At 48.9% G+C, this 17,389-nt stretch overlaps 1 protein-coding gene across 1 annotated transcript in view; it reads right to left on the bottom strand.

The window, feature by feature from the left end:
* Positions 1 to 1,469: 1,469 nt before the first annotated feature.
* The window catches only part of Pard6g (par-6 family cell polarity regulator gamma), a 76,549-nt gene continuing 60,629 nt past the window's right edge, over positions 1,470 to 17,389 (bottom strand). The window contains exon 3 of the mRNA XM_070038790.1: positions 1,470 to 4,092. Within this exon, the coding sequence (XP_069894891.1) occupies positions 3,251 to 4,092 (842 nt within the window). The 3' untranslated portion in view covers positions 1,470 to 3,250. The remainder of the gene's footprint in view (positions 4,093 to 17,389) is intronic.

Raw genomic sequence — 17,389 nt, 5'->3', positions numbered from 1 at the left:
AGGCTGCCATCTGGCCTGTCCTTTGTTGTGCACCTTAGACCTTCTCAATCTCCTACCACCAAGGTCTTGGGACAGATAGGTTTTGGCTGGGCCTGTATTTGTGCACTAGGGTGTTCCAGTTGTGCCCATCAAAAACTCACCATTAAGTGCCCCTAGTTGGGGTAAAGCCCTGAGCACCACTCTGAGGAAGGCACTCGATGCCATATGTTGATTAATAGTTGCTCATTACTACATTTTTAGGAGTATAGATCAAAATGGATGAAAACTGACGTTCTGAAAGCCTGTAAGTGGAGTTGTCAATACAAATAAACTTGAAAGTAACTGACGAACACTTGCTAAGGCTTAAGGTCTTACTAGAAACATTTACCAGCTGCTTATTCTCTGTTAGGAAGTAAGCTGAGTAATGTCATCATGGTTGCTTATTCTGAAGGCCGTTGTCTTCAGCATGCCTGCCTTTTTATTTCACATAGGAAATTGAGATATGAGAGGTTGAGTAACTTGTTAAGCTAGAACGATCCTGAGGTGGGATTTGAACGCCCCGTTGGTACCATGTGTTATTGCTATATTTTTTTTTTGGGGTGGTGGTGATGTGTGTGTATGATGGTACTGGAGTTTGAACTCAGGGCTTCTCCCTCTTGTTTGGCTTTTTTCTTTCACAACTAGCATTCTACTACTTGAGCCACACCCCCATGTCTGGCTTTTTGCTGGTTAATTGGAGGCAAAAGTATCACACGGGCTTGTCTGACGAGGCTGGCTCTAGAATGGTTCTCAGAATCCTGATTGGCTAGGATTATGTTTTTGTTTTTCTGGGTTCATCTTACTGAGGGGCATTGTGCTGTGGGAAGCGCAGGTCCTTATGTGCCGTCCTTGCTGTAAGCATTGGACCAGCTCCATTATGTCTGTTATCTAAACAGTGCATTGCTGCAGTGCATTGTTTCTGCTTAGTTTTGGATGCTTTCAAACGGTAATGGTTTTAGGTAGCCAGCAGAAATCCATTTTTAATAAAACCCATAGAACCATTAGATGAACATGTACTTTAGCTAGCCACTGAATTTAAAAAAAAAAAAACTGGAAGTGGAGCTGTGGCTCAAGTGGTAGAGAGCTAGCCTTGAGCAATAAAGCTCAGGGACAGCGCCCAGGCCCTGAGCTCATTCATGTCCCAGGACTGGCACACCACACATAAAACAACATTAGTGGAAACTTTGCAAACCAGATTGTATTTACAGAGGACTCTACAATAGAAAAAGGTTTTCCAAGAGGACCTATCAATCTGAGCTTGGATCCAGTTTTTCAACTGTAAAATGGTAACAATGAACACCTCAGCCAATGTGTGAGTATACGTGATAAATATGGCACATATCTTGAAAAATAGGATTCAGTCTTTTCTGAGTTTTTTTTTCTGCCATTGATATAAACACTACCCTTATTCAAAACACAACTGAAATATATCAGCATTGCATTTTGTTAACTCAAAGGCAAAAGAGTTTATTCTCTGACATATAAAACCAAAGAAACTTTAATATATATTGACATTTTTTAAATGAGAAAATGGCAGATCATTATAAATCTTGGTAGAAAAATACACTCAAGCAGCCACTCCAAGCAGCTCACAATTCCTACAATTAAAGCAACAGCATATAAAGCCTCTTTTTCTCCTTAAAAAAAGATTCACAGTTGCTGAACAACTTTAAAACATGGTAAGAAATGTAACTTTTTGTCTTGGTAGCAAACCCAGTTAATAAAACATATTCAACCAGCAATAATTTATATTGGAACATTTCTAATAGTAGGTGAATGTCAGAGTTCAAATTCTGTAATGCTTGCTTACTTAGTAAAAACTTGCTTATAACTGTCCCAAGAACAAATGCTGTGCTTTTGAAGTGCTTCAGAGACCATGTATTTGGAGGTCTGGACCCATACTGAGACTTCATAGGGAGCATCTTGTTCCCATGAACAAGCAGTCAGGAATCCTTAGTACGCTAATAAGGAACTCAGACCCAGGCCCAGGGAACACTTCTCAGCAAAAGCTACTTCTGATCAATAATTCATAAAAGGAAAATCATGTTCTTTTTACTTAATGAATTGAAGACAAATGATGATGAGATGTGCAGTTTATGGCTGACATGAGAGCAGGACATTTCTGGCACTGACCAGCAGGTGGTGCTGGAGCATAAGAGCAACAGGTAGGTCTACCTGCCAGAAAAACCTGGAAAATACTCTTACCTGTATTTACACCAAGGATTCTTTCAGCTAGTTTGTTCTCAAAGAATTAATGTGACATTTTCTTTCTAACATTGTATTCAGGAGGAAAACACACAGCTAGTTGAGTCAAGAATAAACTTCAAAGGTCAAATAAAAATGACAATGAATCTAACGTCTTGTCAAATCTATCAAGTTCCATGTGATTTTATAGTTCAAAGAACTCATGCCCACTGAGCACTATGCTAGGAATGGAAGCGAGTGTAGCATAGCAGTGACTCTTAAAAAGAACTAGATGTTCTAAAAGTAAGATAACAAAGCATACATCTACGTGAGTGAACACAGAGGCTTCACACTGTCCTCTCTCATTTTGGCTTAAAAAGTGCCCCAGAGCCAGCTGACCCAAGGACAACTGGACAGCTTCAGAGTAGACACTGGTTTTTAATCACGCTTCCAGCGAGCAGTGGCCCTGGCTTCCTGCACTGGAGACGGCTGCGTGACGGTATAGTGGTAGGACGGCGCTGCAGACGCAGGCAGGTGCTGGGCCAACGGCGATTCTCGACGGATGCCCAGTGGCCTTTCTGAGCATTGAGTCCTCCTGCTGTGGCCTCGCCTGTCCCGGCAGGGCCGTGTCTGCCCTCAGAGAGTCTGTCTTGTCCAAGCCGTGCTGAGGTCAGCAGAGCTCCAGCAGCATGGTGTTTTCACACAAGTTTAAAAGCATGAATTTTTACAGTTTTAAAATACCTTCTGCCTTTCTGGGGCATGTACTTAGGCTTGTGCATGTTTGTGCATTTTAGATTCTTTGGAGAAATCCTATAAAAATATGGTATTTTCAGTTCCTGTCTAAAAGCTGAAATAAGGTTGTGGGAATGATAGCAAAGGAGGGGGCACCGTACACAATTATTTAAGAATTGGTAACATTTGAAAGGCTTCCCTTTGAAAACTTACTGCTGTAATCCCTGTGTATCTGAGTGTCGCCAGCTCCCCTCCACCACAGGTCTGAGGCAACCCGGTCTGGGACGTCCGCCCGTCCAAGGCCGGAGGCCGGCTCCTACAGCGTGACGGCCGGCCCGTGCTCCTCTACCCCTCCCTGTGGGAGGACCAGCGTGTGGCGAGGGTCTGGCTTCAGGGAGCTGAGCAGTTTGTGAATGCTGCCATTGCTCTCCCTCCCGGAGTTGTGCAGGCCCAGGTCCCGCTGCAGACTGTGGGCCAGCCCCGCGCCGTTGGCCCGCACGAGGCCCTGAGCCTTGGGGACGTGTTGAGACTCCAGAGCCCCTTCGATGACAATGTCGGCTTCCTCATCACTTTCCATCTCCTCCAGGTGGAAGTTGTGCAGGACGTGGGCGGCCTGCAGGCTGTGGTGGCTGGCGGTGCTGTCCGTGGACTGGCCAGAGCTGGCCGACGTGCGGCTGCTGCGGACCACGTTGTTCCTCTGGTTGGCAGGCTTGACGGTGACGATGAGGTTGTGGCTGTTGGCGATCATCATGTCTGTGACCTGATCCAGCGTCTTCCCGGCCACCTCGATCCCGTTGACCTCCAGCACCTCGTCATTCACAGCGAGGAGCCCGGTGCTCTCCGCCAGGCCCCCGGGCACCATGCGGGAAATGAAGATGCCCGGGACCTTCTCCAGCCCCTGGGGCGTTACCCGCACACTGGTCCCGTCTCGGATGTAGAAGCCCAGTGGCTTCTCGCAGCCGTGTCTGTAGAGGCGCACCCGGCGGTGAGTCTCGGGGAGGATGTCCACGTCGATGATGGAGGACACCGGGCGGAAGTCATGTGGCATGCCGATGTCCAGGTGGGCGCGCCGGCGGAGACCCTCGTCCCGCAGAGTCACCAGCACTCTCTTCTTCCGCGACAGCGTGCCCGCCCCGAAGCTGTAGTGGTCCGCCTCCTCTGAAACAGTCCAGAACGAGAGTAACGAGAAGAGGACATCACACACAGGCAGCCAGAGAGGAGCCGGGGCAACCAGGTACTGCAAGGTGGGAGAGCCGGGCACCGCCCGCCCCCAGACCGCCTCCCTGACACACAGACCCATTGCTGCACCAGTTCCAGCCCTGTCCGAGCAAAGCATGTGCCACGTACTTTACTCAAAGCCAAGGCAAAGCGTGAGCACCTCCCTAAAATGAACTCTGTTTAGAGATCTTCAGACTGGCACACAATCAAAACTAAAGGACTCAGAGGGTAAGAGGTGGAAGAAAGACCCTGCAACAAGGAGAATTAGCGATATGAGGAAGGTTTAGGTACCCAGAGGGATAGTTAGTACCAAAGATGTGGGCTAACCTTCACCAGGCCCAAGACCTGGGAAGATGTCATAGAGGTTTGGGTTGGAACAGACCCAACTGGGTCCCTTACACAGACTCTCCTTTGTTCTTCCTTCCCACTGTAAGATGGAGAAGGAGTTCTGTTTTGGGTTCATTCCCAGGAAGCCAGCCTGTCTAGATTTCTCTGCACATACTGATGTAACTAGTCTCAACAGCTTGCACGTAAGGTATTTCTTAGAGAATCAGCGAGGTCTGTTTGGGGTCAGTGACTGGCAGAGTGAGACATGGCACTCTTAACACGAGAGGTGTGAACACTGCCCGGGTGTGGGGCTACAGCAAGACAAAACATGTTAGACAAACTAATGCCAGGGAGGTACGGAGGGGCTGGGCCTCACTTGAAGTTGAGAGCCAGCTCACAGGCACCCTCAAAATCATCTGTCCAAAACCTTGGCTGCAGAAGACAAAAGCAGGGTGGAATAAAGACAAGTAAGACCATAGGAAGTTTGTGGGGCAAGTATGGGTAAGAGAAAAGGAGGAAAGGGAAGGCAAGTTGGCAGTAACCACAGGAAAACTCTCAAACCTTTCATAGCTGAACACCAGTGACTCACACCTGTAATCCTAGCTATTCAGAAGGCTGAGATTTGAGGATCAAAGTTCAAAGTCAGTCTGGACAGACAAATCTGAGAGACTCCTATTCCCAACTAACCAGCAAAAAGCAGAAACTGGAGGCATGGCTTAAGTAGTTGAGCATCAGCCATGAGCAAAAAAGCCAAGCAAGCACAAAAGGCCCCCGAGCTCAAGCCCTAGTGCTGGTGTGTGTGTGTGTGCACGCTTCTAGAAGCATCTGAGCAGCAGTTTGCTGCTAGTGACTGAACCCCTTCTCCCAGGTGGTACTGAGAGGTGGCCAGCACACAGCCCACCAGGAATCTGCCACTGATACTCTGCAGAAACTGGTATGTGATGTGAAGATTCCCAAACACCTCACAGTTATTTCCACAGCAGCTGCTGTGGAAGCCCAGACTCCAGGAAGGTGAGACTCTAGACGAACTCAGGGCACAGCAGGGGTGAGCAGGGAGCAGAAAGCTGTGGCACTGCAAGCTTTAACCAAAGAGCAAATTCTCAGCTCCAGGGCTAGGCGCAACCTGGTTTTGCTCTAACAAATGGAAGTACGCAAGAATAAGTTGGTGTTCTGAATTTCTTACTAAGAACCTAATAAAGCCAGGTACCAGTGGCTCACACCTTTTCTCCTGGCTACTCAGAAGGTGGAGATCTGGGGATCACTGTTTGAAGTCAGCCCAGGCAGGAACATCCACAAGACTCTGATCTCCAATAAACCACCAAAAGGCCGGAAGCTGAGCCGTGGCTCAAATGATAGTGCACTTGTCTTGAGCAAAAACGCTCAAGCCCTAGGACTGGCACACTCAGACACAGGAGCCTAATAAACGGGTACTTCTGTCTTTTAAAAAGGTCTTGACTGCCCGGAGGCAGACTTTTGCCACGAAGTGGGGCTGCAGGTATGCTGGAGACGTGCTCCTGGCTCTGGTCTCACAGCTTAGTTTTTCACTAACCCTCATCAAGTATAAAACAGGTGTTTGTTTTTTCCGGTCATCCCCCAACAAGCTGATATTAAACTGCACAGGGATGAGCAACGCTAGAACTCCTCAGACCGCATTTTCTCTCCCTGAATTAATGAACATCCATTTTCTTCCCACACTGTGACAGGTACTACCATTGCGTTATCTGTGCTGTCTGAGTATTCACAGGAAAGGAGGAGGGCAGGTCTTCCTTTACTGCAACCACACAACGCTGTAGCAGTCAGTACTCTTCTCTCCCATGGGGTGCACCCTCTCCTGTTTTATGTGGGTATGCAGGTTTATGTTCTTGTAATAAATAGTAAATAGCCTGGAATCTGAGTTCAGAGAGGAGGTGTCTGGAGGGTAAATTCCCAGGTTGTTGAAGAGATGGGCTGACTTTGGGCTTTACTTGGCCCTTCTTTCCCAGCCCCCAAAGGGTGTGGTTTGTGGCTTCAGCCATCCGGCCTGCCTTCCTGATGAGAAGAAAGCCTGCCTGTCTGCAGACAGGAGGGCTGGGGCCACAGGACTTGGAAGTTTAGACAGCAATCTGTTTATCTCTTAAATATAAACCACCACACATGGACTTTATTAGTGAAAAATTCTAAACTATCTTTAAAAAATTGTTTTAAAGAATGCCCCATTCCTAAGATTCCAAGTTTGGTTTCTGGAATATATTTCTTATGAGAGCAAACTTGTCATGGCTTCTTCATCAAGCAAGATGTTAACTCTTAGTGTGTATGCTGGTACTAGGGTGTGAACTCAAGGTCTAAGCGCTGCCCTTTACGTTTTATGCTTAAGGCTGGTGCTCTACCACTTGGGCCATAGCTCTACTTTTGGACTTTGCAGGCTAATTAGAAGAGTCTCATGGACTTTTCTTCCTGGGTTGGCTCCAAACTGCAATCCTCACATCTCAGCCTCCTGAGTAGTCACGATTACAGTTGTGAGCCACCAGCACATGGCTCAGACTAGAAATTTTATTTTTGTCCAGCACGGGGCTTGAATTCTGGGTTTGGGCACTGTCCTTGAGCTCTTTAGCTCAAGGCTAGTGCTCTACCACTTGAGCCACAGCGCTACTTCCGATTTTTTCTGTGTATATGATACTGAGGAACAGAACCCAGGGCTTTACGCATGCTAGGCAAGCAGTCTACCACGAAGCCACCTTCCCAGCCCCATCAGACTAGAAATTGTTTTTTCTTTTTTGGTTGTGGGGCTTGAACTACTGGGGCACTGTCCCTGAGCTCTTCAGCTCAAGGCTAGCGCTCTACTACTTGAGCCACTGTGCCACTTCGGGTTTTCTGGTGTTATATTGGAGATAAGAGTCTCATGGACTGGGCTGGGAAGGTGGCTCAGTGGTAGAGCGCTTGCCTTGCATGCATGAGGCCCTGGGTTCCATTCATCAGCACCACATAAGCAGAAAAAGCTGGAAGTGGCGCTGTGACTCAAGCGGTAGAGTGCTAACCTTGAGCTGAAAAGCTGAGGGACAGCGCCCAGGCCCAGAGTTCAGGCCCCATGGCAGAGTCTCACAGACTTTCCTGTCCGGGCTGGCTCTGAATGTGCATCCACTCTGGTTATTGCTGCATACCCTGTGTGCAGATGGGAACCGCAGAGCGACTGGCTTGCAAGGGTTGTATGTGTGATGACCCCGCCATGGATCCAGTCAACCTTCAGGAGCTCTTCTGGCTCCAGGTGGCACCTTCCGTGGACTCAGCTCTTGCTGAGCATCATTCTGCATCCTGGCACCTAATCAACTTGACACACGCTGACCTGACTATCTTGGCCTCTGGTGCCCTGGGGTCCTGACCTGGACCTTGTCTGCACAGGCTATTTCTATGTGACTGGAGATGCTTCAGCTCAGCACACAGGCTACAGGACTGCAGCCATGATCTACTGTAGTTTCTTTCATGCCTGGCAGAGCTCAGTGACCACAAGGTCATGCATTTCTGGGCTGTTTTCTAATGCTGCCTCGTGGTAGATGACGGCATCGCTCATGTCTCTGTCCCATGGAAAACACACACACCAAGGAGGCGCTGCTCCTCGATCAGGAGTGGTGGTACGCGGTGCTCGCGGCTCACACCAGCAATTCCAGCTACTCAAGAGAACTGTGACTCAATGTCAGCCCAGGGAGGAAAGTCCACCAGACTCCTATGGCCAATTAAGTGTCAAAAAGCTGGAAGTGGAGGCATGGCTCGAGTGACAGAGTGCTAGTGTTAATGCATAGATAACACAATGGTAGAGCCCCATCTTTCAGGGACAATGCCTAGGTCCTGAGTTCAAGCGCTTGTACTGGCATGTGTGCGTGCACGCACGCATGTACATGCACAGGCATGCACGTGTGTACGTGCACACACGCACACGCAAGCGCACGCGCGCGCGCACACACACACACACACACACACACACACACACACACACACACACACACACACACACACACACACACACACACACACACACACACACACACACACACACACACACACACACACTAGAAGTGGTGGTCTTACCAGACAGTGGCAGCCCGGGCTCTGTATGCCCTCCACTCTAAGTCCTGGAGGCCTTCCTTCAGAATAGTGACTGTTAGTCGAACCCTTATGTACTCTCCAGTAAGAGCTGGGTCTGCCTGGAGGCTGTGCAGCCGCTCAGCCATGGCTGTTCTGCATGCCTCCTGGAATTGCACACGCCAACAAAAATAAGGAAGGGATTCTGGCATCCAAGGATCTGAGCCCCAGAGGAGCAGCTCATACACTTAGCAGGTGAAAGAAGATGCCCAGAAGAAGGTGTAGCAAGTCCAAGCCCTCCCAGCAAGAAGCGTCAGTCTTCTGAAGAGGGAATTCTGGGGGCTGTGCTTCCTACAGTGGGCTAAAATAAGGTAAACTTACTGCTGCCCGCCCCTTCCTTCCTTCCTTCCTTCCTTCCTTCCTTCCCTTTCTTCCTTCCTTCCTTCCTTCCCTTTCTTCCTTCCTACCTTCCTTCCCTTTCTTCCTTCCTTCCTTCCCTTTCTTCCTTCCTTCCTTCCTTCCTTCCCTTTCTTCCTTCCTTCCTTCCTTCCTTCCTTCCCTTTCTTCCTTCCTTCCTTCCTTCCTTCCTTCCTTCCTTCCTTCCTTCCTTCCTTCCTTCCCTTTCTTCCTTCCTACCTTCCTTCCCTTTCTTCCTTCCTACCTTCCTTCCCTCCCTCTCTTCCTTCCCTCCTTCCTTCCCTCCCTCCCTTCCTTCCTCCCTTCCTTTCTGCCTTCCTTCCCTCCCTCCCTCCCTTCCTACCTTCTTTCCCTCATTTTTCCCCCCATAACCTCTCATGAGTTCTAGCAGCACCCAGCCACTCATCCTCACTAAGCATCTCCTGGATTCTACATCTATTCCCAGTAGCTCCATTTATAATTTATAAGCCTTATATTCTGCCAACTGCCACAACTGCCTTCATTCCTATTCAAGAATTCCTATTCAGCTGGGTGCTAGTGGCTCACACCTGTAATCCTAGCTACACAGGAGGCTAAGATCTGAGGATTGCAGGTTTTTTTTGTTTTTTGTTTTTGTTTTTGTCAGTTGTAGGGCTTGAACTCTGGGCTTGGGCACTGTCCCTCGGCTCTTTAGCTCAAGGCGAGCGCTCTACCACTTGAGCACAGCACCACTTCCGTTTTTCTGGTGGTTTATTGGAGAGAAGGTTCCACAGATTTTTCTGCCGAGGCTGGCTTTGAACTGTGATCCTCAGATCTCAGCCTCCTGAGTAGCTAGGATTACAGGCGTGGGCCATGGGTGCCTAGCTGGAGGATTGCAGTTTAAAGCTAGCCTGGCAGGAAAGTCCATGAGACTCTTATCTCCAGTGAATCAGAGAAAAAGCCGGAAGTGGCACTGTGGCTCAAGTGATAGAGTGAGCTAGCCTTGAGCAAAAGGAGCTCAGGGACAGAGCCCAGGCCCACAGTTCAAGCCCCAGATCTGGGGGAACAACAACAAAAATTCCTGTTCAAGAATACAGAAAGAGGAGTGGGGGGGGGGTGGGAGATGGGAAGGGATGGGAAGGGGAAACCAAGGAGGAGGCAACAGCTTGGTAAGAAATGTACTCACCATCTTGCCCATGGAATTGTAACCCCTCTATACGGTATTTTCACAATTAAAAAAAAAAAAGACGATACAGGTGGAGTCTTGGTTTAACCTGTGAGCCCAGAGATGTTTTCAGGTGAAATGGCAGTCAAAACAGAGCCAAAGCCATGGCCTCTCCATAGCACATTTGTGAGAAAGGCAGCAGATCCCCTCCCAGTTTTACAATGAGTTCAGAAGTTCTTACCACATGCACTACGCAACCAGGTGTGTCCGACACTTCACCTGCAAGGCGTCTAGAAGCAAGTGTGGGTTTGTCCTGGGGCAGAGGAAGTGTGAGAACCACAGAGGTGAGGCTCTTGCCTGGTGTGCCCAGTGCTCTTGGCCACATCCTGGGCACACGCAGCCTTTGCATAAGCGGTGTGGGGGAGACAGGTGCTCTTCCAGACCAGGCCCTTCCCAAGTCTGGTTGGTTCAGGTAGCGCAGTGATTCCTCTGATTACATAACTGATGCGTGCTTACTGCAGTACTTACACACACTTAGCCTGGCTTCATGGCCATCACCCAACAGTCCACAACGGATGCTGACCTGTAGTAGCATTTCTGTATGAGGCTCACATAGTGTGCCTGATACTTTTTTCAATAATACTACAGATTAAGAGTATTTGTTCAACAAATATTCCACCTTGAGGTACTTTTTTAATGGTTACACAAAATCCTAAATTTCTTTACTCCTTATTTCTGGTCATTCAGCTTGACTTTACTTTTGACTGCACGGTGATGAGGAGGACCACACCTCAGTCTGTGTCAATTTCCCAGTATTTCCTGAAGCTGACTGCCCAGGTCTGACGGTGAGCCCGCTGAAAGGACTCGGGGTGTACTGTAAAATGATCGGTAGCAGCTGTCCTCCCAATAGAACCCAAAACGAAGTTAAACTCCCTCTGGAGTGCTCAGCCACCTTAGGTGTCCTGTTGCCATAGCAACCAGCTCCAGCAGCAGCAGCTTTCCTTACTGATCCGCAGAAGGTCCACTGGTTTAATATGTGAACACGGAAAGGAAAGATGGAGGACGCAGAAAGTAGAATGCTTTTCACTCTCGTAATCATTACAACGACTGCTGCATGGAAGACTTAAGTTGCCTGGCAGGCAGGCCTATGCAAGTATGTCCGCCTTGCCCCAGCTTGTCCATTAGCAGCCAAGACCAGCCTCCTTCTCCACAATAACCCACAGGCAAACATACGGGAAGCATTCCAGAGGGAGTACTCCACGCATCCCCAACAAGCTGGAACAAGATTTTATTCCTAAAGATAACAGAGACAGACTTTTAAAAGCCTGCTACGAAAACTGAAAAATAAAATGCTCCATATATGAAGATGGAATCCCTAATTTCTCAGGAGTCTTATCCTTCCTTCCAACTTTGTCTTGAAAATTTTAAGATTTGTGTCCTTTTCTCCTGTCCTCTAAATTCCCAGCCCCTAGTGCCCCAAGTGATAGGAACCCGAAAAAGCGCTGGCCCTGAAAGCCCTGGCCCAGGCCGCCAGGAGGGCCAGAGTTGCTCTTACTCCCAGCTAAGCAGAGATGTTGAGTATCAGAAGATGCCATCCCTATGATTTTTTAGTACTGCATTTGGAATCATGAAGGCTGTCTTCACAGATGCTCTGCCCTCTCACTGGAAGAGGAAACAGTCAGAGGTGCATCACTCTGGCATAAGGCTTCTATCATCTTTGGTATTAGGCACAGGGCACACAGGGCATGCCCTGCACAAGTATCCCAGAGCTGCTGTCGCGTTGCCAGGGGTGCTCTAGAGTCAGAAAGTTTAGTAAGATTTAAAGGAGCAGCACAGGCTGGGCACCGGTGGCTCATGCCTATAATCCTAGCTACTCAGGAGGCTGAGATCTAAGGATCATGGTTCAAAGCCAGCCCAGGCAGGAAAGTCTGTCAGACTCTTATCTCCCAAAACTACTCATTAACAGCTGGAAGTAGCACTGTGGCTCAAGTGGTAGAGCACTCACCTTGAGCACAAAGAGGCTTAGGGACAGCTCTCAGGTCCTGAGTTCAAGTCCCAGGACTGGCAACCCCCTCCCCCAAAACAAAACAACCACAACAAAATAACAATCATCCAGCACAAAGCCAGCAGAGTAGGCTATGTCTGTACTGCTGTGAAGACCCCCTGGTAGCGTGCTCATAGCCCATGGAAGGGAAAGGCTGGGCTGGAGGTCAGCCCAGCACCAGTGCCTGCTCCCCCAAACCCATCTCCACAAGCTTGGGGCCTCCTTGGGAGCAGCCTCACCACTGTGCTGCTCTACTGCCCGGGTCTGAGGCTGGCATACACTGCCCAGGCCCTGCCTGCAGGTGCTTGCTTTAGTCTTATCTCTTTCCTGGGAAGGGAGCTATGCCATGCGCTCAGGGTATGACCTCGGAGGCCGGACACTGTCTGGCCTGTCACGCTGTGTCTCCTGGCGGCCTGTGCTGGCCTGTGGGGTGGTTCTGGGCTGCTGGTGACCACTGAAAAGGAGAGTCCCACTGCTGGTCTGCTGGTGTGTCTCCTTCCTGGGACCGGTGCCCTCCAGTCACCATGACTGCCCGTGCTGGTGGAGAAGGGCGCATTCTGACAAGGGGGGCGGGGCCTGCCGGGACGGTAGACGGTAGGCGCTGGGCTCCACACACAGCTGTGTGGTGGCTCTGAGCCTGGGCCACAGACAGTTTCCCAGAAGCTCTCAAGAAGGTGCTGCCCTCCAGGCTGAGGTGTCCCAGGTCCCAGGGGGCCTTTCCCGGCAGCGTCAGGCGCTGCAGACAGCTCCTGGGGGCTCCTGCCACTCCAATGTGACTCAGGGGATTTCTGTGTTGCTTGGCCGTGGTCACCTCCCCTTTCCCAAATGGTGTCCCCAGTCCCCTCCTGCCTCTGCTCCACAAGTTCTAAGGTGACATCGCGGGCTTTTTCAGGACATGATCCTGCAGTTGAGGTAGTGGTTAGCAGGGCTCTGACCCTGAGGTATCCTGGCCTGGGAAGAGCTTCTGAATGTCTGGCTTACACCTCTATTCCTAGCAGGTCTCTAGTTCAGTGTTGCACCCGGTAGCCACCAGCAGCTGCCCGAGGTCAAATCTGTTGAAAGCTGGTGAGAGCGGGCATGCGCCTGTGACTGTAAAATGAGTAACAACCCGTAGGTCTTCCTCATCAGTAATCTAGTATTTGTGGCCCAATGAGCGGCAGATAGGGAATGCGTGCCTGCGTCTGAGGCTAAACCCCTGACAGGCAGCAGGGTAACTTCTAGAAGCACAGAGGCCACACTTGGGGAGCAGGGCACTTGGGGGTCTTAGAGTCACTTGCTCATTCCTAGCTAAAAGAATCACACAAAAGGGTCTGGGAAGGTGGCTCAGTGGTAGAGCGCTTGCCTTGCATGCATGAGGCCCTGGGTTCGATTCCTCAGCACCACATAACCAGAAAAAATAAAAAAGCCGCAAGTGGCGCTGTGGCTCAAGTGGTAGAGCACTAGCCTTGAGCTGAAGAGCTGAGGGACAGCCAGCACCCAGGCCCACGACCGGACCCCTCCCCCCAGCAAAAAAAAAAGAATCACACAGAATACATAAATGGCACACAGCAAGGACAGCAACTCTGTCATGGCGTGGAGAGAGAGGGGGAGTCCAGGGCACGGCACAACGGTTCATTCTGGGAGAAAAACTAACAAGGACATCAAGAACCCTCAATTTTGAAATGCGACTCCTAAAATACTTTTTTTTTTTTGGGGGGGGGTCCAGTTGTGGGGCCTGGGTGCTGTCCCTCAGCTCTTCAGCTCAAGGCTAGCGCTCTACCACTTGAGCCACAGCGCCACTTCCGGCTTTTTCTTTTTCTGCTTATGTGGTGCTGAGGAATCGAACCCAGGGCCTCATGCATGCAAGGCAAGCGCTCTACCACTGAGCCACCTTCCCAGCCCCTAAAATAAATTCTTTCACATGGGATTTTAGGAGAAATCTATGCCCTGAGAAAGCCACATGGGTAAAAAAAAAAAAAAAACACTTTCTTCTGACACTGCTGACAAAACCCCAAATTAGTTTTTACCTAATAAGTATTTTCTGTAACTTTTTAATTTTTTTTCCAATTCAACAAATCAGTTTTAGGTACAATATACTTTGGCTCTATAACCCTTTTTTTTTTTTTTTTTTGTCGGTTGTGGGACTTGAACTCTGGGCCTGGGCGCTGTCCCTTCAGCTCAAGGCTAGCTCTCCATCACTTAAGCCACAGCTCCACTTCCGGTTTTCTGAGTGGTTTACTGGAGATAAGAGTCTTGCAGACTTTCCTGCCCAGGGTTTGAACTGTGATCCTCAGATCTCAGCCTCCTGAGTAGTTAGGATTACAGGTGTGAGCCACCAGCGTCTGGCTGGTTTTAAGCAAAGTTTTAAGCAAAACTTTGTTCTCATGAACAAGGGAGAAACCCTGGGCAAATGGTTTCCTTTCTGGACCTAACAGTCCAGCCTGTCCACTTGCCCTGAAACACCAGGCCCTGCGTTCCCAGCACAGAGCTGTGAGCAGGAGGGACAAGTCCAGGCCCTGACACAAGAGGAGAGCAGGAAAGGGACTGTGTGACACAGTACAAGTCTTCCTGGAACAGCTAGCTCTGGCTCTTGGTTGTTTCCTTCCATTAAATATACCAACCCAAGTCACTCAAAGGCAGGGAAGCAGCATGTGAGAGCTGGGCACGGTTCCCAGAATGACAAACAAACAAACAAACACATAAATAAAGCCAAGTCATCCCCATTCTTGGGAGAAAAAAGTTGAAGTACTAAAGTGATCATTTAAAAGCCACACTGTCCTTGTTCCCCTAGGTTAGTCTGTGGGCATGTTGGTGCATCTCTCCTGACAAACTGGAGTCATTTCTGGAAAGAAGCCAGGCAGGGTCCTCTCCCCACCATAGGCTTGCCTCTGAAAAACAACTCTTTCGGACATTTACCCTGTCCATAAGAATCTCTATAACCGAAAACAAGAAGGGTCAGAAGGGCGTCCATGGACCGTGGGCCTCATTGCTCCATGTATAAATTTTGGAAGAAAGCTTACCATTTTAGTCACATTTAAAGTGCACAATTGAGTGGCGTTAGTATGCAGCTGAGCCAGCCACAAACCCACAAGGAAGCCTAATCCTGCAGGGCCCTCTCTGCCCCTGCCAGCTTCTCCTGCCTTCTATGCATTTTCTGCTGTGGATGTTTCCCATAGAATCAGGTAACTCGTGGCCTTCTGTGTTTAACTTCTTTTGTGCCATGCATGTTCCAAAGCTTCACAGGTCCATGTGTGTTGTGTAAGTTCCTCATTTCCTCCTATGGCTGAACACTGTTGTCTTGTACAGACACTTGTATATTCATTTGCCCACCGATTTGCGTTTGGTTGTTTCTTTCTGCCTATTGAGAAGACGGCTGCTGTAACATGCACAGGTTGTATGGCCATTAGTAGCTGCCTTTCTATTTGTGTGTGCAGTGCTGGGGATCGAGCCCAAGAATGTGCTCTTCCACTGAGCTGCACCCCAGTTCTAGTTTCATATTTTATTTTGTTAACTTATTTTTTGCAAGTCCTGGGGCTTGAACCTGGGCACTGTCCCTGAGCTTCTTTTGCTCGAGGCTACTGCTCTTACCTCTTGAGCCACAACGCCACGTCTGGCCTTTTCTGTGTGTGTGGGACTGAGGAATCGAACCCAGGGCTTCATGCATGCCAGGCGAGCACTCTCCCACTGAGCCACCGTCCCAGCTGCCAGACTTTGCCAGTGACTGTCATTTTATATTCCACTAGTGGTTTATGAGGCTCCAATTGTTTCTCCACACTTTTTCCCTCCACATTCTTGACAATATTACTTTTTCTCTCTTTGACTAAAGTCTTCCTAGTAGTTGTAACGTGGTTTTCCTTGTTTCCCTCAGGGCCAGTTATGTCAAGCATCTGTTTTGCGCTTATTGGCCATTTCTGTATCTTCTTGAAACAAATGTCTTCAGATTCTTGGCCCATTTTCCACTGCATTTTTTTGTGTGTTTTTTACACTGATGAGTTTTCTTTACATACCCTTTATTTAATTTGTAAATAAGTTCCATTCTGTGGATGTTTTTTTTTTTTTTTTTTTTTTGTCGGTCGTGGGGCTTGAACTCTGGGCCTGAGCGCTGTCCCTCAGCTCTTCAGCTCAAGGCAAGCGCTCTACCACTTGAGCTACAGCGCCACTTCCGGTTTTCTGGTGGTTTATTGGAGATAGGAGTCTCACGGTCTCTCCTGCCCGGGCTGGCTTTGAACCGAGATCCTCAGATCTCAGCCTCCTGAGTAGCTAGGATTACAGGCGTGAGCCACCAGCGCCGGGCTTCTGTGGATGTTTTTACATTTTCTCAATATGTTCTTTTACACATAGGAGTTACAAATTTTGATGAAATACAACTTGTCTGTTTTTTGTTTGCTGCCTGTACACCTGGTGTTGTATTAAAAAATTCACTACCTAATTAAAAGTCACCTCTCTGTACATTTCTTAGTAGCAAATACCAATACCTGTTGCTTTGGAGGAGTGGTCCCACCCTGAATACTAGGTAGTAATAGAAGTTGTTTGGCCCTAGCATGATACAAAAAGGAACAAAGCCCTGGTACTGGTGGCTCACAGCTACTAAGGAGCGTGAGATCTGAGGATCACAGTTCAAAGCCAGCCCAAGCAGCAAAGTCTGTGAGATTCTTATCTCCAATAAACCACCAGAAAACCGGAAGAAGCATTGTGGCTCAAGTGGCAGAGCGCTAGCCTTGAGCTGAAAAGCTCAGGGACAGCGCCCAGGCCTGGAGTTCAAGCCCCACAACTGACAAAAAAACCAAAACAACAAAACAAAACAAAACAAAAGGAATAAAGCAACTTAAGAGGTTAATGCACTATCACATTCAACCACCAGTGCGTCTAACTTCACACTGATAGGAGGCATGAGTGATGGACAGCAGGAATCTTATTGCTGTGGGCAGTGGAAAGGTCTCTCGGGCAGGAGAAGATACAGCATTGCTCGGGTGGGGTGGGTTGTGACTGGTACCAAACCAATCTGCTAGAAGGCCACGGCCATCGGGAAAGGCCGCTTACCACAGGGACACCCACTTGGATAAGAAGGAGGAAGGCAGAAATAGATGGCTGATTTTGTTGTTGTTGCTAAAGTTCTTCAAACAACTGCTCTTTCCTGAAAGTGTCTAAGTAAAAAACACTGACAAAACTTCCTCTACCAAAAAGAAAACCAAGGCAGCCATACACATAGAAGCCACGGTGCTATCAAGATCCCAAGTTCTCCACGGAGCTGAAACTCCCAGGTCATGCCAGGCGGCATCCCGCCTGTCCAACGT

The sequence above is a fragment of the Dipodomys merriami genome, unplaced genomic scaffold, assembly GCF_024711535.1.
Source record: "Dipodomys merriami isolate MVZ:Mamm:240054 unplaced genomic scaffold, mDipMer1.0.p SCAF_297, whole genome shotgun sequence".
NCBI classification, from domain to species: Eukaryota; Metazoa; Chordata; class Mammalia; order Rodentia; family Heteromyidae; genus Dipodomys; species Dipodomys merriami.
The sequence above is the reverse complement of the archived record's forward strand: the minus strand, read 5'-3'. Positions and strand labels throughout refer to the sequence as shown.